General features: G+C 29.8%; 1 protein-coding gene across 1 annotated transcript in view; it reads left to right on the top strand.

Moving 5' to 3' along the window:
- The window catches only part of LOC111032803 (protein vestigial), a 32,210-nt gene extending 6,548 nt beyond the window's left edge, over window positions 1–25,662 (top strand). Inside the window, exons 2-6 of the mRNA XM_022313261.1 lie at window positions 2,649–2,883; window positions 4,627–4,845; window positions 13,157–13,349; window positions 14,787–15,019; window positions 25,034–25,662. Coding sequence (XP_022168953.1) covers window positions 2,649–2,883; window positions 4,627–4,845; window positions 13,157–13,349; window positions 14,787–15,019; window positions 25,034–25,083 — 930 coding nt within the window. The 3' untranslated portion in view covers window positions 25,084–25,662. The remainder of the gene's footprint in view (window positions 1–2,648; window positions 2,884–4,626; window positions 4,846–13,156; window positions 13,350–14,786; window positions 15,020–25,033) is intronic.
- The last annotated feature ends 2,061 nt before the right edge of the window (window positions 25,663–27,723 follow it).

Below are 27,723 nucleotides of genomic sequence, written 5' to 3'. Positions count from 1 at the left end.
TAAGAAATTGAATGTTGATACATTTTAAGTTATGTTCATAAGTCATTTAATTTTCAAATGGAATTTTGGTAAGTAAGTGCATATAATATTATTCTATTCTCAAGTTGTAAATATTTATATATCTTAGTTATCCGTATACCTAAAGGCTAATACACATTTTCTTCCTATAGAGTATTAAAGTTTAAATTTGAAATTATATAGTATGTTCTGCAACCATGGTTTGGAATATACGTAGGTAGCTATACTAAGAATAGACACAATATAATATTTTGTAACATTTTATTTAGGTTTAACATTGTGTATACTAAATATTTTTAAAGTTTTAGTAAGTGCTTAAAAATTGTATGGAAAATATTAGTTTTGTAGGTACCTAATAAAGATTAATCCCGATTGTTGATTGCAAAGAATGTTTATCAATTTTAAGCAGATAGGTAGATAAATTTAACAGACATTTTATTGCTAAAAAAATAATTAGAAGATTTATAAGGTGTTATCAGTAATGATAATGTAATGATTTTAACTTAAGATTATAAACAAAAAGTGTTAACGAAAATATGGTATGTTTTGGTTTGTTTCGCACCCAGGGTATTATACTCATTGATGAGGGCTCTAAATATGTGTGATACAATTATATAGACAATTTAGTTCAATATACTATCATATTGTTATGTAATATATGTATATTATCTAAATATGTAATAATACTATTTATTTATTAGATATGCACATGATATATTTGTTGATATATTTTTTTTTTGACACGTTGTCTGAATATTAATTCTAATAGATTATAGAACTTGGTTCTTTCTTGGGAGTTTGATATATTTCTGAAGTCCGTGTGAACATATTTCTCTGGCTCAAACTGCAATGAGAGCGCAACGGGTGAACTTGAAATAAATATTCGAGTGCATATAATGCGATCTACACGAAAGAAACATTTGAAATATTTTTATATGGTCCAAGCTTTAATGAACACATTGGAATGGCTGAGATGAGTGGGATTCCATAACTTCGTGCTACCGTGTCGTGGCGGCGGCGGCGCCCCTATTTAAAAAAAAACCGAACTGAGATTATTGTCATTATCATTATAATAAATAATAATACCATGTTCGTGGAAATTCTCGCTTGTTGACTTATAAGACGGGGAAAATCGTATTTTAAATCGTGTACATTATAATATTGTTGCGTTATCGCGTAACGGTACCCGGTGTATGGGAGAGATGAAAAAAAAATACTATTTGTACAAAAAAAAAATATAAAAAATTACCGCGCGCTGTAAAGTTTAGTGTACGTACAAATACTGTGTTATAGGTATATACGGGTATGTATCCATGTTGATTTATGGTCATCAGAGGCAGCCGGTGTGTGCCGGGACACGAGGAATGCTCTTTTAAGTCCAGCCCGACTCCGCATTCCTACACTGTATCTGGTCCATCTTACAATTTATTCTTGTTTTGGTTTTTTTCATTCTTTTATTATTATTTTTTCTTTTTTCTTTATTTATTTTTTTACAATGGACTGTTATATTATACGAAAGGCAATATATGATGATAAGACAATTGATGTTTTTCGGAAGAAAAAAGTTTGGGCTACCACTTTTTTTTTGCCCGCGTGTTCTTTGCACTCAACCGGTTTCTCAGCACTCGTTCGACTTTAGTTGTGTAATAATAATAGCTAATATTAATTGACTTCATTAGTCTAAAAGGCTTAGCCGCAGAGACAGATAATCGTATTTTATCCAATCAACACGTCTACACGACGTCGTCTATATAGAACCTATTGATTTTATGACAATGAACAATAATTATTACCTATTACTAGGTATATATATAGTTACTATATAGTAATATAATAAATATAGTATAATAATAAAAAAGATTATATTTTAACCTAATATTGATTAAAACCCAAGAATACATTTTATTGTAAGTATAACATATTTTGTGAATAAAAATCTAAAAAAACTTTTTTTTACTTACTAATAATTGTTATAGGAAAATGTGATTAAGTTAAAAAATGATCTTACTTTTGAGGAGGTATATTATACTTGGTGATCCAAATGAACAATATTTTAGTATTTATCCATAAATACGCGTGCCCAGCAGGTGTATTACCGTTTAGCAATATCCATGTGAAAAAAAATATTATTCATGAAATATAACAACTTTAATGTGATAGTTGATAATATATGATAATAATACCAAGACATTGTGCACATAATATTATACAGTTTATTTTGAACTTACCTAGTAAATTTATTAATTAGAATACACTATACAAAAACAATTATTTATATATAAATATATAAAAAATGATTACCTAAATCTGTAGTAAAATATTGCCATTGCTATATTTAAATAAAAAGTAAGTACCTAACTTGTATTTCGTATGCATGGATCGTTTCGTTTTAAATTTGAAATATTCTCAAACGTGTATTTTCAATACTACTCGTACCTTTCACCTTAAAAAAAACACATGTAAATCCTAGGACGACCAAGGTCATCCAGCTGTAATATTTAGCGGTACCTATAATTGGCGAAAACACACTGTATATTTTAATATGATGTAGAATTTATATAGTACCTATCTGTTTAATAATTAATATAATATATAATATTGTATTATTGAAATTACGCATTTGTGTACAGTTGAGAGCGTTGGAAACGCACCAACAAGCGTCCACTTCTTCACCGATTGGCGGCGGAGACTCACCGGCGAACAGATGGACAACCATTACAGATCATACTGACTCACACCACAGCAGCGTCGGATCCGGAGCATCCAGTGTGGGCCCTGTTGGTGGCATCGCCAGCCCAGCATCCTCACCGGCCACTGCCAATAGTGTTTCGGTAGTACACAAAGAAGAAGACACATCCAGAGACGGTAATATTATATTATAACCACATTAATAATTAACTTTTGTACTAAGTTAGCAGTTCCGAAATTCACGGAAATGGGTGCTTTGCAGTGGATAAAACTGCAAAGTAAAGATTGTTGTATAATGTTACAATAATAAATGTATAAAAAGATTCATAAAAATAAAATATTTAAGCTGCGATAAACTTGATCAAAACTTGATTGTCAGCTCACCAACAAACTTATAAGGCCAATAACAGTGAAAAATAATTGCTTTTATGCACTTGTTATAATATGTTTCAGATGTTTGTAGAGGTATCTTAAGGTTTCCAAAAAACAATGCCTTGTTTAAGTTAAAAGTTATTCATCAAAAAAAATGAGTGGACTGTAATAACAATATGTTCACTTTTAAAATCATTTTTTTATAGACTAGCTTGATTATAAAACGTTAATCGATTTATAACGCTCAATAAATAAATTTAAGTTGTGTATATATGTATATACTAAGTTATTATATCTTGAGAACTCAATCACTTTATTACAGTGTACAAGCTGTTTGTATTTTTCATAACTGTTAAAATAATAAAAAACTATTATCTCATCATGAAATTCATGCAGACATAAACAGAATGATGTATGCGTTTGCGATCAAACACACCTTGTGCACTACTTCGATATCTCAACAAGTCATGCATATCAAGTGTTTTAACAGTCGCTATATATACATTGGCCATTGCTTTAGTAACTATACATAACACCTGCAGCCCTATTCCATATATAACATAAAAGATAATATGAAGCTTCAAGTATTATAGGTGTCAATTGTATGCAATTTATATTTTCATAGAACGCGTACCCTTAAGGTTTATATGAAATATAATGTAACTTTATTATATATTTACCCACGCATATACCTGAAGTCTGGAGAGAACTTTGGTGCTTTATATTATTTTGAATTTTAGACATTCGTTATTATAGCTTACATTACAACATATGATACTATCAATATAATATTTATTATATTATAGGTAGGTTATTTAGTAGGTATGCGTTTGTTAATCTAAAATTTCATTCACATACAATTTTTTATGACCAGTCATCAATAAGTACTATACGATCAAACTAAACTTCCTAAACCATTAAAAAAAACATGAAAAAAGTATTAAAATTTTTATTTTATAATTTATATAATCACACCTAAAAATAATTTAAGTGTACCTATATTTTTGAAAATAGTTTAAGGTTTCAGTATGTCTCGTAGTTTTTTAAAAATATTTACTAGGGTATAATTTAGCTCTTAAACAAAGCATGATGTATAAATATCCTTAAAACACTTAGAAGCGTTCACAAAAGACAATATTCGTCTCCCTACAGCATCCTCTTCAATTAACGTTCCCAAGGATGCTTTATCCTCGTAATATTGAGATTAATCTGCTTTGTCGTCTTGCAAAACACAGAGGCCTCTTAATAAACATTATTTTATAATATACAATGCATAATTGTGGTACATAAATCGTCCTTTTTCAGAAGTTTTATACCGAATTGTAATTCAGTCCACGGTGATTTAACGAGGAGGTAATGTATTCAAAAGAGGGATAGTTTTAAACTGTTTTTTTCTTGTTGTTCGTGTTGTTAACGGAATTAAGACGAAAACGGAAAATGAGACGTAATGAACAGATTATGATGATGGATTTAAAAAGTTTTATTTTTTTCTGCTCTCAAAGACAGTTTTTATTTATGTTTTTTTAGTTTTTGGTTTTTTTTTTGTAGATGTTCGCACTGAAATGGATGAGGACGAGGATAACGTGCAGGACGACTCAAGAACGCGAGGGGACAGGCGTACTGCCGCACACGCGCAATACGTGTCTGTAAATTGCGTGGTGTTCACCCACTATACTGGCGACGTCGCTAACGTGGTAGATGAACATTTTTCCAGGGCGTTAAACAGCGATCAAAAACTCAACAATGCCCATCAAACGTCGACCAAAGGTGAGTCGATAAAAAGTTTTGACTTAAATTTTAACGCTATCAATAAAATACGAACACATAGTAAAAAAGTGTATACAACTTACATGTCAGGTTACTATATTTTGGAACTTTTCGGCAGTTTATATGTAATTTCAAGGGAGGGGGGGCGTTCGATAAGTGCGCAGACCAACAGTGTATACAAAGTTGCACCAATATATTCAGATAGATTAGAGACCTTTAACTGCAGTATTGAGAAAACTTACGTATAGGAGAAGTATAATAGCGATATATTGTTGGAATTTCTTTTCCTCGCTCACCTCAATATATAACATAGAGTCTATATAGTATAATATTATTTTCTTTAAGTCTGCCGCGCTTAAACACATAAACCGCCGGCGACGTCGGGAATGACCTTATGACTGAGAATGCGTTTTCGCTTTGGACTGAAAAAACTTAACATCTCAGACTATAGCTGTTTTTTCTTTTTTTTCTATACTTCTCTCGAAAAATTGTTCTTCTGTTCCATCCCGCGAGTCATGGCGACACATTATTTATTGTTATATATACTGACCGCGTGAGAATTGAGCATTATTTTAATAGGTTTTTAATTAGTACAAGAAAACTCTTTCACTTGTAAAACACCTCCTACAGGAATGCGTCTTCCGTCGCGAATAAACTGGTTCTCCGCACAACAATCATATACCTACGCACACACACACACACACACACACTCACACTCGCTCATACACACATGAGCAAGCAAATGCACGCGTGAGCGTATATGGAATAACACACGCCAAACTCGCGTCAACGATACATTACTTATTTTTTTTATGATATCATTACAAAATATCGTCAAACTCCGGGGACACTAATCGCGAGTACTGTTTATAGCAGCCAAATATAAAGATGTATCTAGTATTTTCCACAGTTAAATTTTAAGGAAAACTGAATGCATTCGGATAGATCCCATCCTTAATTTGAAGTACCTATTCTTAATAACTTTTTAGATAAAAGAATATTATTTTATGACTAAATCTCTTACTTAAACAAACATCAAAATATAAATATGAGATTGTTAACTATTATTTGTTTTAGATCAATTTATTATAAAACTTCACTCAGTACATTTCATCTGGACATGGTTTTAGAAAATACCTATAATATTAGAATGCTCATGATTTATCCTTTAAATTTTTGGCGGATCATTAATCAATCAATTTTGATGCAACTCGGCATTACTATTTTAATATAAAAACACTGTAAAACAAATGTTAACATTCAGTAAATATTTGTATTGGCTAAAATGTTTACTATAGAGCAGCGTTTCCCAAAGTGTGTTCCGCTGAACCTTAGGGTTCCGTGGTACAATGTCAAGGGTTCCGTTAGATGTATGAGATTATTGAGAAAATTATGTTTATTTAGTGTTTGTTGTTTAAAAAATGTTTGATTGAAAATTTTTTTTTAAACTAAGTTTAATAATGAAAAGTCATTAACATTATCATTAAAATATTATTTAGACTGGAGAGTTTAAGGAATTGATTTTCCTTTTTTAATTTACAAAAATTGTAGTTTTGTTGGATTTTACATTTGGGTTCCGCGAAACACAAACAATTTTTTAAGGGTGCCGTGGTCGTAAAAGTTTGGGAACCGCTGCTATAGAGTATAGGTATAATATAACAGCAGTTACTGCTAACAAAGTTCGATGATTTACATGTAAAAATTTTACATTTAAATTCTTTGAAAACCGCTCGAATCAATAAAACTTAATAAAATAATAATAAGTTATAACATACATATATCTACATTCTACAATATAAAACGATGGGAATTGGTGTATTTTTAAATAAACTATATTTTGTAATAATAATAGGTACGTTATATAATTTGATTATTTAATGTTATTAAGGTATAGCTGGTACTTTAAATAATTAAAAACGCTATATAGTGTACCATGCACACAAACTGATTATACTTCACTGACAACAAATGATCGTTTAAATGTCCCCTTAACGTATAATATGTTACAATTATCATCACTTAAATATTGTATTCATGTTATTGTACTCGTATATTAAAGTATATATTTTAAACAGAAATCACTGGCAAGACACCGCTAAAATTGTTCACTGTATAATTTTTCCTTGTGTACCTATAGGCTATTATATACATTGTTTATCCACAAAAACACACAAAAAAAAATACAAGAATTAATGTGATTAACTTAACCTAGGGTCACCTTACAAAATCCTGTTAGAGATACAATCACGCTCTGTCGTAAGATGAAAATATATGTCGTAAATCCATTAAAAAAAAAAAATATTGGAAACAACACTTTATACCTACAGATACAACGTTTAGATTGTAGTATATTGTGTATATCCACTCATTTCGTATTAAATATTTTGTGTGAAACGGAAAAGCAAGTAGACATTTTATTATTCGGAATAACTATAATTATTATGTGTAAATTAAACGTTAATTACTCTATTTATTTAATGAATATTTACTGAAAACATTGTCCTTTGTGTCGATATGATACTACCTATTATAACTATACTCATAAAATAATAAAATACAATTTCTTAAACAATTAACTAATCATTGCACCTAATATACAAATAATAAATCCCTGTTCATAAGTATTAAAAGATTTCAGGATCTACCTATACTTATAATTATAGAACAACACTGACTCTGAGATTTCATATTATGACTTAATGTGTAATCTACTTATATGTATATATATAGGCTATGGTGTACCTCAATATCTGTTGATACTTCTCCAATAAGAAATCTCTGACTTTAAGCTATTTTCATAATCATTTTTGTACCTGCTACTCATTTTTAGCTATGAAGTATAAAAACATTTAAAATGTTTGAATATTATATCAGTCAATTAATTTTTCTGTAAACCTTATCAGTAGAACGTGAAGTCACGTGCGGTTTATTTTCCGCTATTATGAGTGTGTAAGTGTAACATATAGTTTAAAAATATCTCGGCATTTATACTATTATTAATTAAAAATATTTACACTACACTTTAAAAAGTTCTATTATTAAAAACATATACTACTGAATAAATTGGAAGATTATCGTAACAACATTTTAATGTATGAACAATATTTAAACAACGTAATTTTATAATTTTTAAATCGATGTTAAATTAATTAGGTGTTTGTTTTCAAAGGAAAATTAGTTCGATTTTTAGATTCTGAGCGGAGCCATATTTATGCATGCATTTAGTATTATTATACATATTATATGAATATATATATTGTATATATTATACTTGAGAGTTATGATTTGTGTTATACTGTTCTATTAAAAATGTTTTTTTTGTGCCTGTCATCGCCTTTTAGAACAGTTAAAAAGTTCCAAATCTTCGACTCTAATGGTGGTTTAAAGTAAACAAATTGGATCTAGTTGGTATTTTGGTGGTAAATTACAGTATTTTTCTAAATTATTGTGAAAAACCAAAAATAAAAATATGATAAACGCCTAACGGCAATATAAGCCATCTTAATTATGGCTATAGTATTTATTCTATACTACGAACCAATTACATTTTACCTGCGTGGTATTTACTTATGAGAGTAACAATAATATATGATACTAGGGAGGGGGTGCTATGCTTGTCAATGCCCTAGATAAAAAACAATTAAGTAAATTATTAATTGTTATTATAATAATTAATAATAATATATATAAAACGCCCTGTCGGGCTCAGTACAGTAAAAATAATGATACGAATACTTATTAATCATAATTGGTAATGATAAATTAAATAGTGTATTATATGTCAATTTAAATTAAATTAAACTAGACGCTTTAAAATGATTGAATCTTCATAGAAAAAGTCAAAATTGCTTAAAGAGTTTGCTGTTGTCAGCATTCTACTGATTGGAGTGAAAAGACAGTATAAATCATAATTTAATTGTGAACTCATAATATTATAATAGTATTATAATAACACAAATAGACATTATTGAATCAATATTTCAAATTGTGAATAAAAAAATTCATTTTTGAGTAGCTGGAGCATAAAATATAAACAGTAGGATTGTAGGAATACATAATATTTTATGTACTGTGTACGGACAATTCTAATATAGTTTATATATAATATATACTGTACATATAAAGCCACGCACAAACTATTTACTATTAAACATATACAATCTTCAAGTATATAATGAAGTTTGCCGCGATTTAACAGTTCGGAGAAGTCTAATAATAATATTCTCGAGGAAATATTTGCGAGAAATCCACCGCGTATATAGACTAGTGCCCCCGAACAACGACGAGGGTTCTCGAAACTTGGCGTTAACGAAAGTTTAATAAACGGAAATCGCGCACACATACGCTGTGTATATTATTATTATTAGAACGCGCTTTCGAATAGCATTTGTCGGGTGCCTGCATAAGTTTAAAGTCGTTTAAACTTAAACGAAGATGTGTACGTGAGGCGAGCACATTATTACATTATTATTACATAAAACCAGTCACGCAACTTTTAGGATTTTTTTAAGTGGTGGGTGTGGGGTGATTTAAATATGGATTATACTTAGGAGAAAACAGTACAATCATTATAATATCTCTACATTCAAATTGTTAAATTGATAGCAAAATATAATATACCGAGTTATCCATTTAACGGGTAACACATACATTATTTCAAAACCTATCAACGTTTTTGAAAATATTTTTTTATATAATCTTAAGTCGTTAAAAGTCAACTTTATTTAATTATTATTTTTATCATTATTATTTTAAAAGACTATATACATTTTAAATTCCTTATTTCAAAGCAGAATATATTTTGTAGTTTCTACTTTCCTTTCACTTATAATGGTTCAGATTTGAAGTCGATTTTGAGTTTTGGCTGGCGTTTCATTTTGTGCGAAGTTGATTCAGCAAGATGCAAATTTTTGTTAAAACCCTTACGGGTAAGACAAGTATTCTCGAGATTGAGTCATCAGATTCTATTGAAAATTTAAAATCGAAAATCTAAGATAAAGAAGGCATTCCCCCGGATCAACAACCTCTAATTTTTGCTGGCAAGCAATTGGAAGATGGTCGTACATTATCTGATTACAATATACAGGAGTCAACTCTTCACTTAGTACTTCGTTTAAGAGGTGGTGCTAAGAAAAGTAAGAAGAAAAATTATTCAACACCCAAAAAGATCAAACACAAGTTTCTACTTCGATACCAATGTAAAAATTGAATTCCGGATGAGTAGTTATCAAATGAGTTGGTACCTATTGTAAGTATTGTATGTTTTGATGTGCCGAGTGAAGTGGTACCTAACCCATTAAAATGTTGGTCCACCACTCCGATCATTTAAACATTAGATACTAAATAAGTTATGTTAAAACTGCAATAAACTGCTTGTTCAAAATTTGATTGTTATACATCAAAATACTTCGAATAATATTTTGCATCGGATTATAAAATTAAAAATGTATGTTTCAGTCATTCAAATGAGAAGAAGAACTTTGTAGATAACGATAAAAAATATTGAAAATGATCATTTTTTTTTCGAAAAATGTTGTTTTGTAACGACTAAAAATTATGCAAGCGAACTGTTAAAGTAATGGATTACCTACCCGTATAATATAATAAATGTATAGAGATAAAAACTCTACGGTCGTCGAATATTATCATATTGTATATTATATTCGTCATCTCAAAAACTCAATAATTTAAATCTTATAACATATTTTGTAACCCTCCAACACCTGCCATTTGTTGCTTTACTGAGCACAACTCATTTTGGGAGCTTAATTATTATTATGCGGTTTGTCACGTGCCCTTACAATTTGTGTGGAGCAGAGCGGCGTGGACTGTTTGGTCCGAAAAGAAGATTTATAATGTAAGTAGGATTGTTCGGGCTGTAACAAATGTGTCGTATTCGGGCTTTCCCACGGGTCCACTGTTTCAGTTATTTATTTTTCTCTTCGGCTGCGCTTTGGAAGAGCTATTGTTGTATTTTTACAGGTGTAGAAGGACGCATATGCACGCGCTCGTTGTGTTTTGTGGTGAGTGTGTGTGTGTGATCGAGTAGATTTGTAAATTATATTGGACCCAACCAAACCTGTTATACACACACAGACACATACACACACGTTTTATTCGCTTCTTAATTCCTCATTGTTTTTTTTTATTTTATTATTGTGTATATTTTTTTACGTACACACACGCGTATATATATATATATATATAGTTGTATTATATATATTCGTTTGCACTTCTCCGAACGTCTTTTGTCCAAACGCCGACTTCGATCCGTATCTCTTTTTATTTTCCACCACCGCAGTAAATATATACATATATACATATACCTACTCCAAATTCGATTGGGAAACAATAGATCGGATTGGCGGCATCGGCGGTATAAACACAAACACACACACTCAAGCATATAAACGACTTATAAGTTATAATGTAATACTGTATAATACACAAGACCCGGCCGTGTAACTCGGTCGATTTTCAGCGGTTAATAAGTATTAATAACACAATATAATCATGCTTCGACTAATCATTTTCAAATTTGTATTGAGATAGGTAATACAAGATTTATATTCGTTAAAAATATATGACCTTATCTTCCGACAATAATATAATATTATAATATCATATGAGTGTACAAAATTATAATATTATGTTACCCAATAAGTACAAGTACCTATACGACAGCATATTATAATATTATATATGAAGAACGTCGGTAGGTATGATATTCTACAGCAGTGGCTTGATCGTATACCTGTAATGTTTACGGGATTATTGTTCTTGCAGAAATATTTACACAAAAACGAACTCTTTGAACCTACATATAATATTCGTATATATAATAAAAATTTGACACGCGTCAAAAACCGTCGCATTTTTATACGCACGTATTGATTAGATAATGACATTTTTTCAATGAATACTTTGTGCACCTATAATACGAGAGGCCTTGCAATTCGCATACTATATATAGGTATGATGATTATTTTACAACATTTTAACATCATTAATGTGCCATTAAAGAATCATCAAACGAATAGTTCTAAATGATGTATAAATTATAATATTTATAATATCTCATCATATACGATGACTTATAGGTATATTAACTTCTGTTAGGTCACCTATTTCATCATACCTGCTGCTGCAGTTGACACCGAAAAATGTCTCCGTTCGCTGATCATATTTTGTATGATAAATTACGTTTTTTATATTATAATCACTTACAGGAGTTCAATAAACCCGTAACGTATGCAACAGTGTACAATGTGAATAGAACACACACTTAGAGTAATAATTGCATTTTTTAACGATTAAAGCATCAAATTGTTTTACCGTCCGACTAATAAAAATAGTTGGGTTTTCTGCGATTATTCGATTATATCACTTGCAAATCGTTTTCTATCTGTAGGACGTACCTGTAAGGTTCACAAATCTTTTTTCTACGATTAAATATTGACACGGAACAGCACGTTCGATTTTGAAGTACGTGCAGATAGAAAGCGATTTACAATTTGCGTTTTCCAATTCTTTATTGCTGTATGAACGATAAATACGATTAAATGCAGAATTATAAAATATAGGTAACTATTTCAATTTATCTCTTAACTCTTTTACCGTTTGCACTTAGAAAACGCACAATCGCAAATATGTTCTGATAGAATTATGTTTCTGAGTGTTATTATCAATAGAAATACAAAGTTTGTCTGCGGTAAATTCAAAAGATGCTTAATTATTTTATTTTATTATTTTATACTTTATAAATTATAAACTTATTATTATTAAGAAAGTTCAATAAACATTTTTTTTTATAAATTCATTAAATGTTGGGATTGTATTTTGTTAACAAAGAAACATTGATATCTATAAAATGTATGTATAGCATGATGTAGGTGCCTACTATAATATTTTTGTATAATTTGAAAAAAACAAAATAATTATTTTGGTACCTATATTATATATTTATATGTTTATATACTCCACGCATGTAATAATCAATTTAATCATTATGTGTCTCTGTTATATTGGTTTTATATATTGTAAAAATGTTAACTTATAGTTTAAAATAATGCAATTATTTAAGTTTCGACTTGATAAAATTAATATGTAAGATAAAAATAATTAAAAGGTAAAAAGTCACTTTTAATTCACCTTAAAATAATTAACTAGTTTGAACTTAAGTTTATTTTTTATCATTAAGTTGCTCAATCTTGGATGACGTATTATAAATTAGCATAATACTACCCACAAATTAATCGTGTTATTTGTTTTTCTTGTTTAACTTTAACTATGTTATATTTTATAATTTTAGATACTTCCCCAATGTCTTCCAGAAACTTCCCAGCGTCGTTTTGGAATAGTAATTATCACTCACATCACTCCACTAGTCAAGTGTATCATCCCGACACAATGTACCATCATCATGGTACTGCTGGTAACCCCGCAGATCCATGGCAAACACATTACCAACAATATACAGCTGCGGCTGCTCATCACCATCACAGGTATTCTTTTTAAATTTTACTAACATATGTAGGACATATTTTTTTAAACTCAAGTGCATAGTTGTAGTATTTGCAACATTAAAGTAAATATTTACTATAATGTGCCGAAAGTTAAACGAAAGGAGCTGTGTAGTCGACTACACTATAAGGCAAGGTGCAGCAAAGTTATGCAATTTGCCCTACCCTATCACGAGTTACAATTATCTACAGCGAGTACTGTAATAAATAATAATACCTAAAGAATCTAGATATAGGTAAACATATTAATATCTTGATAAATTTAAAACTCTATGTATATATAGATATATAGATAAACATGTATTGAGTGTAATTATTTGTTGAAAAACATTTTATAGATTACAGCTTAGAATTTTATAATGCATAGCGGCTCAAACGATGTTGTATCAATCGGTTGAAACTTGTTAATTTAATAATCAGTCTACTCAATAATCGATTGCCTTATAGTGTTTACTTTGTACAAATAAATCTGATGCATACATTTTACTTTTAAATATTACCTATAAAATACAGGCTTAAATTTTGGTGTACCGACTAGATACACCTAATTTGCCATAGTTATGGTAGTATACATTTTAATACTAGTGTAAAAAATGAATATATAAATAACGTTATGAAAAAATCGGTGAATGATTAAAAAGTGTTTGCGAAATATTTAATATAAACCCTCCTGTATGACATTATTACATATATTTTCTTTCATCTTGATATGTATTTATATTATGGCTTATATAATATGTATATGTACCTAAATGGTGAAGTTCACTTAGAACTGTAACATATTTTACGAATGACACGTTTGTATACATGTCATACAGGGTAATTATATTTTAAGATAGAACATTCATTATCCTATGAGTATTTTATAGTATATTGTTCGAGGATGTACAAGGTATTAAGCAATAAAAAAATAACATCACGATTCACGAGATGATAAAACGAAGTACCATAGAAGATATACTATTAACATTATTAATTTGTTAAAATTATTTTGAAACGAAACTAAATGTATTAGTATAGGTATTTATATTATCATAGTACCTATAGCAGAAGTTATAGTGTTTATTTCCATCGTCAATCTGGATGTTTTTGTTTTCATTTCGAATATACCAACAGTATCTTAAAATGTCGACTGCGCAGTATAGGTATTTACTACTCGTGGCGTAGCCAAGATTATGCGATGGGGGGGGGGGGGGTGGTTAAGTATAAATTAAACTAAGATTTTAAAATGTTCGTATATAAATAATATAAATTATACATTTATTAGTGGGTGGAAAGGAAATGGGGGGAAGTGAACACCTAAACCCCCCTGGCCACGCCACTGCTTGTACTTACATCATAGGTACCTATAATTGATAATAATATTAAAATTAAATTAGTAAACCTAGTACTTAATCGCATGCTTTTTTTTCCCCGCAGGGCCGTGCACGAATACCATCACCATCATAATATGGCTGCCCAATACGGCAGCCTACTACTACCGCCACCGACTTCGAGACTGGCGCCACCGCCGCCACCGCCACCTCCTCCATCTAGTCACCCACATCCACACCAGTATCACGGCAAAGCTGGCATGGAACCGTGGCCCAACAGCGCCCATCATCCGGCCTTGGATACTGGCACGTCTTACTCGTCATATCCCACTGTTCCAGGTAAAAATAATTACAAATAAAGTGATATATCTATGATATTATAATATTTAGCTTTAATAATTTATGTGCTTTTATACCACGATACCTATGTATACTAATTGGTATGTGTCTGTGAAAACAGGGTACACTGTATAATTAAGTTAGCCATATTACTCAGTACTCTATACATGTTTTTGAATTTTGTTTACTTCTGAAGAACATGAAACTAGACTATTCGATCATTAATATTCCGTAGACAGAATACTAATATATGTATATAGGGTACTGAGTAATGTAGGTAACATGAGTTATAAAGTGAACCCAGTTTTCGCGGACACGCGGTAGATATATATGAAGATAAAAAGTGTTAATCCTGGTTCATAGCTATGTCGTATGTCGTGTCGTGTAGTGTCTAGTAAAAGTTGAACTTAATAAGTTTCTCGGTAGATCGTGGTTAGTGAATTATACCACGATTAGAGCAGCCAATCATAATACGATGGACGACGTAGCTATAGTGAACTTGGCTTTTTGCTGTAAGTATATCGTATATGCAATTCTCCCAGAAAATTATAAGCAAATTCAATATAATAGACACCATGAAAGGTATATACTGGAAATAAATAACAATATAGAATAAAAGTATTGTAATTTACTAAATACTCGTATAGCATTGGTTATAAATAAATAATAATTATTATAATTTAGTCAGTAGTAGTAAACTAATATAATAGATATGAGATCATAATATTTGTAAAAAGTATTTATATTTTATCGGTGCTCCTCCGGTGCATCTACTATGATTTAGTTCTCTATGAATTTGTCATATACTCATATGTGCATGTGGGAATGAGTTTATAAGGACTTACAAGTAGGTATACAAAAAGATTATCGGTAAATAGACCATGCATATTATAGTTTGTGGTGAATATTTAAATACGAAAACATTGAAGGCTTTAGAAAAATAATGCATTGAAGAACTCTGATACTCCAACCTAACCCTACAAAAAGTTAAACGTAATATGATTATCTAATTATATATTATATAGCAGAGGTATTCAAACTTTTTCATCTCACAGCTCCTTTAAGTCTTCACAAAATGTTGACGGCTCCCAAATTATAAATGACAAAAAAATAAATGTTTATATAAATGTAATTTATATTTTATAATTTTTTTTTTATTATTTATTTGCCATATTACATATATAAAAAAATTAAAGCTATATTTAGCAAATGATTATTGTAGACGTTTCCCAACCGGTGTGCCTCAATGATAATAGTAAACATTTTTCGTAAAAATATTTATTGGTTTTCAATTATACTACTCGGCTCCCTTCGACAACTCCGCGACGCCCCTGGGAGCCGCGATGCACAGTTTGAATACCTCTGTTATATAGGGTGATCCAACAAGTATGCTCACCCCCCTTTTTTCTTTAATAGTGAAGTTTTTCAAAATCTGATTTTTGGAATCTTTAAATACACTCGAAGACCATATTTTCGAATACTTGAAATTGTTTGTACCACTTAAGAATGATCTTGTGACAATACCAACTTCTGTTTTTAAAATTTGATCTCCCTTCCCCCCCCCTCCATTTTACTTTTAATTTTTCAGCAGATATTCTTTTGAGAATTTTTATGTATCTAAATCAAAATTCTAATGAGTAGTTTTTGAGTTATTTAACTTTGTATACTAAACATATAAAACAACTAGATAGCGGACTGCATATGACATTCCTACAGGAACGTTGAAGTCCTGCGACCATATGTTAACAGGGCAGTATTTACAAAATAACTCAATAGATAAGATACCTATACATGTTTATATGATATATTTATTACAAATACATGTATGTTATCAACTACGCAATTTCGCCCTGTTGGTACATGACTGCCGACTTCGATATTATCCTGTAGTCGGCTATCTAGTTATTTTATATTTCCATGATGGTAATAGATTAAGTAGATATGGAAGCTTAGATGATTTGAAAATGTTTGTAATTACCATTCAGTATTGATCGCTTGATTTAAATAATTTGTAAAAATGATCAAGTAAATACTATATCGATAATACATCTAATATTACATATAGTTCATATTTTTGTATAACCATATTTGAAGATCATCATTCTTAGTATAAATATTTTAATAACTCAGAAACTACTTATTAGAATTTTGATTTAGATACCTAAAAATGTTTAAAAAAACCTCTACATAAATATGTACAGTGAAAAAAGGGGTTCTGATTTGAAAAATAGAGAGTACATGACACTCCTTAAGTAAAGCAAAAAATATCAGGAATTCTAAAATATTGTTTTTAGGTATAATTCAAAATTCTAAAAATTAGAGTTCGAATAAAAGTATTATTCATGGGAAAAATGGGGTTAACCATGTTAAGAAAAATCACCTTTTATTTATATTTACATGTTACATACAACATACATATATAATTGAATGATACGGTCCCGTGTAATATTATATAGGATGTAGGTAACCATTGCCAGCGAAATAACAATTATTTAACAGCCATTTATTAAAAAAATAAAACAACATCCACAATAATAATTCATGAGTTGAACTTCATCCGGCAGCAGGTTTGACGTCTCTGCAAAAAAAGGAAACATAATCAACTACCATAATTAATGTTTGAAAAAATTATCACATCCTTCATGCTATATACACATTATACATATTATATATACCCGAGCATTGATGACCAGAAACAATATAATATTTTTTTCCTGTGTGTCTGAAAAACTTCGCAGGTGTCAAGACCAAAATATATAAATGTGTACAATGCGCAGCATTGCATATAGTATATATATTTATATATACAATAAGTGGCAACAAAGGAGATTGTCGGCATTGTTACTTGCGCGTGTATATAGACGAGTATGTATTTGTAGTGTGCTTCCCAGCCATTATATGTAGAAAATAGAAACATTCGCCTATACATTATATATACATCTAGTCGGCGAATGAGTTTTATAAATATGTTATGAAATTTAAGAAAACAGCTTCATAAAATATAATACAAACAATAAACCGAATAAATATATAATCGTGTAAGTGTATAGGGACACAATAAATGAAAAAAAAATTGTTAAAGTATTTTATGTAGGTATATACCTATAACGTGTATACCTATATGTATAATGTATATGTATATAATATTATATCGTATAAGTTATATTATTATAACCATATAGCCGACGCGTATGTATCGTCGCCACTGCAGCGCGGTAGGACAGAAGGCCGCGGTTATAATATATATTATATAGGTATATACAGACACAATGGACGATAATTTAGCAATTGCCTTGGTTTCAGTTAAACCGGAGAACCGATGCGAAAAGAATAATGATAAAGCGTGCCCGCGTATAATATATATAGATAATAATACATATGTGAAAAAACGAGTCGGCTCACGGACTTCAGGTCACGTGACCAACTGCATTGCTGACGACCGATTTGAAACTGCCAGGCACGTCATCATATCGTCCATATAAAGTTAATTGAACTAAAGACCTACATCGCGGCCGCCATCTCTAGACGTATAATAATCTCATTTTGATAAACATGAATACGAGCCCGCGCGCTCACCGCGCATTACTGCAACTGCAGTCGTCTTGATCCGCAGCGGAGCGAAATGCACGTAGAAATGTAGAAACTGCTGCGCGATGTTCGCTACCTGTATTATTATGTTTAAATGTACAATAATGATGTACTCTCGGAGCGTTAATCAGTAACTAATGAACTTACTATTTACTTACCTACTTACTATTGTAACTATAAACTATTATACATATAGCATAAATTATACATTATAGTATAGGTATTATCGCGTCTCAGCACATGTCATCAATAAATAGGGATTAAACTAGGGACTGTAAAGGGGTGGGGATATAAGAATTTCTAAATATATTATAATACTATCTTAGTGTATTTTTAAAGTTAAGTAGGTACAACGAAAAAAACGTTTCACATTGTTCGTAATTATTATCATTTATTTTGGGTACTACGATTATTTTTGCATTCATCAGCTACTAGAGAATTATTTTTATTATAATCGATGGTATTATTATCTCTCAATCTTATTCACATTTTGAACCATTTTTCCACTCTAGTCCACCCACCACCGTTTTGTTTTTATTTTCACAAATTAATAAATTGATCTTGCTATTATTTTTGTATACCTCGAGTTGCATTTTAAATCTACAGCAGTAATGCATTTGGTATTTTATTAATATTTAATATAGACATACGTTTAAACAGCATGTATTACAGAGGATAGTGGCCACTGGGTACAAAATAAAATATCTGCAGATCAAGGGAATATACAGTTACTACTAATTATTACCTAATTCTAGAAACGAATAAAATATTTTATTCGGTTTACACAATATAATAAACATATACTTTGTAACTTTTAGGAATTATTTTTGATTAGAAAAATAACAGTAACAATACATATATAGCTACATAAAAATTATTTTTAATTTTACACTTTCTTTTCTGTGTTAAGCACGTAAAGCGGATATACTTATTTAATTTCTCTTTTAAGCTGAACAACATCTATATATTTATCACGTTCATCGCTGTACAAATGTACGATATAAATGTAATGCATGCGAAAACGCAGGTAATTCTCTGGGTAATTAATTAACAACTCGGTTGTCTGAAATGTCAGATAAATAGGGGTGGAAAACGAACCACAGTCTTTAATATAGCCTTTCGAGAATTACTAAAGAAACTCATCTGAGGACATAATATTTTATATAGTATAATATAGAACATTAGGTAATTAATGTGCTTGTACAGTTTTACCAAATTGATTGAATCAATTTAATTCGACGTCATTATAGAGACTTAATAAGTAAGAATTTGTTTGTAAATAATTGAAGAACAAATTTAAAAAAAATTCCTTTTGTATTAATATATTATATTATTAGGTGAATAAATGTTTCAAAACACTTAAACTGCAATGAAGATATTTTCTCAAAATTGTGTATGATCTTTAAATCCTCAAATAAATACTAAATCCTGGGTAAGAATCACGTCCTTCCAAATCCTTTGTAAATACATCATGCTTATCAAATAATCATGAATATATTTGTTAAATTAAAAAAAAAATCAAGAATGTTAATTGTATATTGACTAGCTAATCCGGCAAACCTTTTTATGCCTTTTTACTGGCAATCACGTGTACCCAAAGAATTTTTTTTGGCAGCTTCTAATTAAAGATAAAACCAATACCAATTAGAACACTTATCAAACCTAGTGTATGAGTACAAGCTTCGATAATTTTTGTGGTTTCCGAGATTACCAAGTACTTACTAACAAACGCATAATATTTGTATGTATAGGTATATACTCGAAGATATATACAGAATAACAGTAACATATATTACTTTGTATAGTTCATATTTTGATATGTACCTAATCTTGAGGAGAGTTGTCAGTACTTATCTATATAACATCAACAAATATAAAACTTATATTATGCAAAACTATTTATTTGAACTTTCATTACCTATATATTTATACCTTAAGGCTATAGTATATTAAAATAATAAAAAAGCTATATAAACAAATAACATTATTTATTATTGAATGATTCAATAATATCTAATTAATAATTAAAGTTATTACTTAAATATCAATAAAAGTAAAAACACTTTACTATGTGCTAAAACTTAAATATTTTCGGGATTTTTTTTAAAACTTTGTAGATATAATATAGCGAGATAGCTAACAGTAAATAACACCTCGTATCTTAACCATCTTTACAACTCTAGTAATCTATTGATTTAAAAAAAATTATTAATGGAAAAATAACCTTACATAATTTTTAATTACGAGCCTAACTATTACAGCAAAACCTCTCCTTACAGACACCTCCTAATAGTTCTTTTTTTTGGGGGGGGGGGGGGCAAACTACAAACTTATATATAGACATGAAACTGTGAATAGATAAACCTCCACAGAGTTATATACAGCGAAGTTTCTGCGACCTAGAGTGTCCGATGTTTAAAGGTTTAAGTACTATCTATATTTACTATTTTTATTTCAGGGAACATAATTTATTGCCGCATGGTAAAAAAAATGTACTGATAATATTAATAAAATAACTGCTGCAAGTACCTATTTTATAACTCGTAATAAATTATTATACAAGCATTTTAGACCGAACATCTGAGGGGGTTGGAGTGCAATGGGAAAAGTCCCTATATTGTATTATATTATAGTGATACTATGATAGTACCTATATATAACATATATATTATGATATAGGTACCCATATTATGTGTATAGGGGAAACGCAAAAACATGACTCGAAAGCGAGTCGCGTGACCGTCCATCGGCTGCAACAACCGCAGTTACCTATACGTGTACACACGCACATCAAAAAGCGAATAGCGTATATATATATGTATGTATATTATTATTATATCGATCTCACGAGGGGTATATGCGGTACACGAGCGAGCCGTGTCATTGGTTCGGAATGACCACACCTACACGGTCGGGCAACGTTACCAAGGCAACCGCGGTCATATATAAATGCCAAAATGTGCACGCACACACGCACATGTTAATGATATAATATATATTATGCTATACCCGGTACCCATTTGTAGCTCTGAGTGCAGCGGACGTGAGAGTGTGTGTATACCGCCTAGCTAACAGCTATATAGATTATTAAAATATAATGCCAGCACCAAAGTACACTAGGACGCTGTATGTATAAGAATATATAAAAAACAACAATGTACCTAAATAATTGCATTCACTTCGCGAGCACAGTTTAAATACCAATCAATCGTTTTCCATTGCGATCGCACGACATTCTAATTATAACTATATGTAACCTATGACCTTAACGTGCTTACCTGTTTCTAAATTTTTAATCTCAATCATTCGTACAAAATAAAGTTCCGTTTTTAATTTTCACACCGTTATGAGGTATAGATGTACAAAAATACCACGGCAAATTTGAATTGAGTAAAACTTAAAAAAAAAAATAACCAACAACATAATATAGATACGCGTTATACATTTGTACATTATAAATTATAATTTATAATATACCTACCGTAAGTTCGTCGTCGTATATTAATATATTATCATATTTAGTCAGTTGTGTAAATATATATAATATTATTATCTCCTATTATATGTCACGGCTTATGTTTAAACTTAAAACACTTACTTGCTTTAAAGTTACTATAACAATTAATAGATAACTGTATATTGAGTATATAGGTATATTATAGGTACGCTTAATAAGGATACTCGCGTTATGCTTCTACTACTTTTTATACCATTATTATTTATCTCTGGATTATATTTTATATAATATTGTTGTTATGTTTTTCTCTGTCTCTCACTCTGAAAAGCGCAAAAATGCAGATTACTCCATTACGCCGCCAGCTACGAACACGCGAAAAAAGGGAAACCGAACGTTTGGTATATCCCAAAGTTTTTCCTCATTCGTCCACTGTCTCTCGCTGGTTTGGAGAGTCCCTCCCCCGCCACACCATCATATAAACTTGCGCTCGCGCATTCGCCGAACCCTCCCGGACGTTTCAGCTCGCACGCACATATTACTATAGGTATATATAGTAACCCTCGTCGAGCGTGGAACGAAACGACGCGGCTTTAAATTCTTCCCATAACTCAACCTCTCCCTCTCGACGCTCTCTCATTCCGTCTCTGTCTCTGTGTCTCTCTTTTCCCTCTGTTTCCCCCGTTTTAATAAAACCCTTCGACTCGCCTACATCTCTATATTATATGCGCGCTTTCTTACTATACATGTACATATATATATCATACACTTTCCTGTCAGTATATACATATAACAGTCGTCGTCGTCGCAGACTCCGCTCAGAAACGTATATTATTATATACGGGTATACCTCCCCACCCCACGTCACGACTATATCTCTGTATATTTGTATATACACTTCCCTCGACTCCTCGTCCACCCCCCTCACCATACCATCACCCTACGCGCTTGTATTCGGCACGTAAATGTGTATTATATTAACGCGCAAAATTTGCAAATAAAAAACAAAACATCACCGTGTTTGGACTGGTATATACTATATAATATGTGTGTGTATGTATATTATATAATTTATTATTATATAATATACTATATGAATGCACATGTTACCCTCCTAATAATTTAATGAATTTTAATATTGTATGCAATATAATATAGTCATCACTATACAGCCCATCACATCGTACCACAAACGAGCTAAAATATTTTTGTAGGTACACTACACGTACGTATATATACGATGTACCTATACCTATACTAATATAATAATAATTAATATCTTAATTATGTAATATCATATTCAACAATATTATGTTAAACCTATATTTTATCACCATCGTCGATTTTATTTTGTTTACTGTACCAAGGTTTTAGGTTTTTATAAAAAAAAATTAACAACAAAATATACAGCATCTTATTATTTTACCCGTGTGTAGAAATCATACGTCATATTAAAATACAACTTTTAAACGTCAACTTATAACATTCGTGGGTACGTTAGTTATGCAATGGCCCGCTGAGACATTATTTCATAGTATATAATACCAAAAACGCCATAAAAAAATATTCACGACGATCCCTAATAAGAATCATAAATTACTAAATCGAGTTATTGGTACATATTATATGAAAAACAAATTAAATTAAAACATGAAATATGACTAGCAAAAAGAAAAAATATTATACTTAAATAACAATTATTCAGTGATTTGTATTGTATACAAAATAGCCAATTTATGATACCTATTTTAGGTTATAGTATATTATGTGTCCATATAAGCTGGTATATTATCACTATATTCTAGCCAATTATCGGTTTAACATATCGACATAGTCTTATTAAAATTCCACGGCTCAATTGTATTGTTCCAATCAATAAGTTTACAAATTTGGTTGGCAGAACCGCTGCATAATGTGCGAATTGCTATTTATCTTTATATTCTTTTGGCACTTTTCACGCATTCGTTTATATAGTAATCAAATTCCGTGTCTACAGCCAAATTTCAATACCAACGCTGCTTGCTATATAACAGGTGTATCTATAATTATTCCACACATTGAAATATATATAAACACAATACGAGACTATAAATCACAGTCGAAAAATGCAAACGAAATACAAAATATAATGTAATTCAAATGAAAACACTGAAATATTAGCTGCAAATATAAATTAATAACTTTGAGAAATAAAAAAAAAATATATATATATATCAGATTATATGACAGTTCGACAGCCCTCCATATATTACTCATAGTTTTTTTTTTTTAAATATAAATACAAATAATACAACTGTGAGCTGTTTGGATGAAAAAAAAAATCAATCGACAAAATTCTTCGTATATAATATATGGTTGAAGTAGAAAACTGATATTTCACGTAAGCAGAAATGTGTCGAAGCGAATGTTAGTTATTTCAAAAAAATAATACACATTTAATAAAATACAATTTTTTCTAAATATTCGTTTTTGTATTTTCATTTCATCTTGTATCATCTTATAATATTTATAGAGGCCAATGATGAAGGCATATATTATTATTGTTACTTATATACTGTACGACTCGACCTCCCCCCACCTTGTTAGTAAAAATGCAAGAAAAAAAATAAACACATATGCACTTAGACATTTTTCCTCCATAAGAAATAACATTTTTTTTCCGATGACAGAAGTAGAACATAAATTTAAAAAACATTCGAAAAATACTTCATAAAAAAATTAAATCTATAAATGCTTTATGGGAAAATACTGTTACATTTTACTTTACTTGTAGAAATGTATTGTTTATATTATATAATATGTATTAATTATATTTCTAATTTATGTACTTCGTGTCAAGTGTGTGTTGATTAAATGTTTTGGTTTTTTTAACTATAAAATAATATTCAATTCACCACAATGTTATTATAGCTGACATTTTTGTGACTCATGAATAGCAGCTTTTTTTAATTTTGTTTTTTTTGTGATTGCAGGTCTAGAAGCTCAAGTACAAGAGACGTCCAAAGATCTATATTGGTTTTAAATGTTTTGATGAGAATGTTTGTTAAATTTCGGTAAAATATCATTCTTCCGTTGTTAATATTGAATAAGTGGTTTTTACGTGTGAAGTAAATAGTAATAGTTATACTCAACAGTCGACACCTCAAGGTTAGGTGGCAAGCACCCTTCCTATGTTCTTGAACACCAACAATAATTAGTCTTCGGCGGTATGCTTCTATACAAAGAACAATTTAAAGACGATATGATGTATTACGATAATAGTTATCATTAATATGAAATTAAGATCATGGCGATAAACGCAAAATTGAATAATTTTGTTTTGAAAAAACGTGTGTATTATAACTATATAAGCCGTGTTGTTTGACGTAGCTTTATTGTAAGGTATATACTAATATTATAAGGTATAGATAAACTATATAGTGCTAGAAATTTATATGATCACCAGATTCTAATTTAGCAGATATCCCAAAATCTGGGTGATTGGCAGTCATATTTTCCAACTAAACATATTTAAATTAAATTATTTTACATTTTTACTTTATTACTAGCAACTGAGTATTACACAAAATACATATTTTACTGTTGGTATATCAACAATTAAAAAAATTGACTAAATTATCAAAAATGATATTTAAAAATATAGATATCTAAATTTTATAAAATCTATAATTTTTTTTCAAACGCTCACCTATGTAATAAATAATAATGTATTATACATAACTGGGTGTTTCGCCACTTCTGCAATTTCAATCAAAAACTCGACAATTCTTGAAATGCCCGATTTTTTTCAATATTTGATGAATTTGATATAAATTTGAATAAATTTGATGAAAAAAAAATGGATCAATAAAAAATAAATAAGTACAAATTACAGACCTATAAAATTTATAATTTTACAGAATTTAATATTACAAAAGTAGGACGATCACAAGTTTTCACTGGAGACACTCTGCTATATAGAGGCGAACAAGTATAGATTAAAATATATTTATATTCGTGTCCTAATAATCTATTCTCATAAGTCATAATATTTCAATAATATTATGTTAAATTATATTATTATAATAATTCTAATAGTTGAACTCACATTACTCACTATATATAATATATATAATAATTTAGTAGTGTTATTTTTTATTTGTATACCTACACTTTTTAACGAATCTGTTTAAATGTATTTCATAATTTATATAAGATATTTCATTTTATATTATTATATTATTATTATATTTATTATACTTTGTAAACTGTTAGAATCGTGTGTTGATGTGCAATGTTAGAGTAGGTTCCTATATAGTATCATAGAAAATATTATATGATATTTACTCGGATATTATTATTATTATTATTATCATATATATTAATATATAATAATTGATAACCTACCAAAGGTATACTATCGTAATTGTATAAATATAATAATTAAGACTTGTACTTATAATATTAATGTTGAACAAATATATAATATGTATCCCAAACGTAGATACGAGATCAATAAAATACTGAACAGTATGAAATACCTGAAAAATACGTCATGACTATGTTATTATTTTATTTACTTTAAGCAATACAGCAAAACCTATGTCCTATTTTGCATATTGTTTAATATAATCACAGATTATTTTATATGATTGTGATATAATGTTATATCCCTCTTTTACCTATATATCCAATCTTATTCCGTTCGATATTATGTTGTTAAAACTATAGTTAACCGATCAGAATTAATTGGCAATATTAATAATTTACTAAATGTAAAGAGTATAAGTGTCGAGGATGAATCGATTAGATATACATGTACGAACAAATTAACATTGAATGGTCAATATAGTATACAATATAAATATATTATAGGTACTATAAGGTTATTGTACACAGAGAAGGGTAGTAAAAAGATTGGTGTATCAAGTGCTACTATATTATGAATATATCAAGAATTTAGTGGTGTCTTGCAGGTGACAGTGAACACTTATGTATAGTAAGCCAATAAGGCTGCAGTGGATGCATTGGAAGATACTGCAAATGATGTAGCGATGATATTATTTAATATGGAGAAGATTCTAGATGGTTGGACAATTTGGTGGGTTAAACATATCTCAAGTGTTTGTGTGTGTGAGAGAGAGAGAGGCGAACCACAACTCAAAGAAGAAGAGGAGTGCAGACAAAAATTAATCGAGAATACCGTACTTCTACAGAGTGACTCACCAAACGCGCTCAGTTTTGTTCAACCCCCTTTTCATCCTCTAATAATGCATTTATTCAAATTCTGATTATTAAGTACCTATACTCTTAAAGACTATATTTTCAAATAAGTACTTAGATTTTTCACACCATTTAAGGTGTATTCTGTGACGATCCTACATCTATTTATTTTCAATTGAGATTCCCATTTTTTCATCGTAAATTGTTAATCGGATGATTTTATTGAATATAATTGTGTCTCATCTAAATAAGCGAAATTCAAACGAGTAGTTTCAGAGTTATTTAACAATTATTATTATGTCATTATGTATTAATGCTTAATGATAATAGTCCTTAACAAAGGTTGAAGGTTTTAAATTTTCTATATTTGACATCAAATACGAAATATACCGATAGGTAATGTATAGTCCATTACATAGTCATATTATACTCAGTCAACTCTTATAAATTAAAAAATTTT

This window comes from Myzus persicae, unplaced genomic scaffold, assembly GCF_001856785.1.
Source record: "Myzus persicae strain clone G006 unplaced genomic scaffold, MPER_G0061.0, whole genome shotgun sequence".
In the NCBI taxonomy this organism is placed as follows: Eukaryota; Metazoa; Arthropoda; class Insecta; order Hemiptera; family Aphididae; genus Myzus; species Myzus persicae.
Note: the sequence above shows the minus strand (reverse complement) of the source record. Positions and strands in the feature narration are given on the sequence as shown.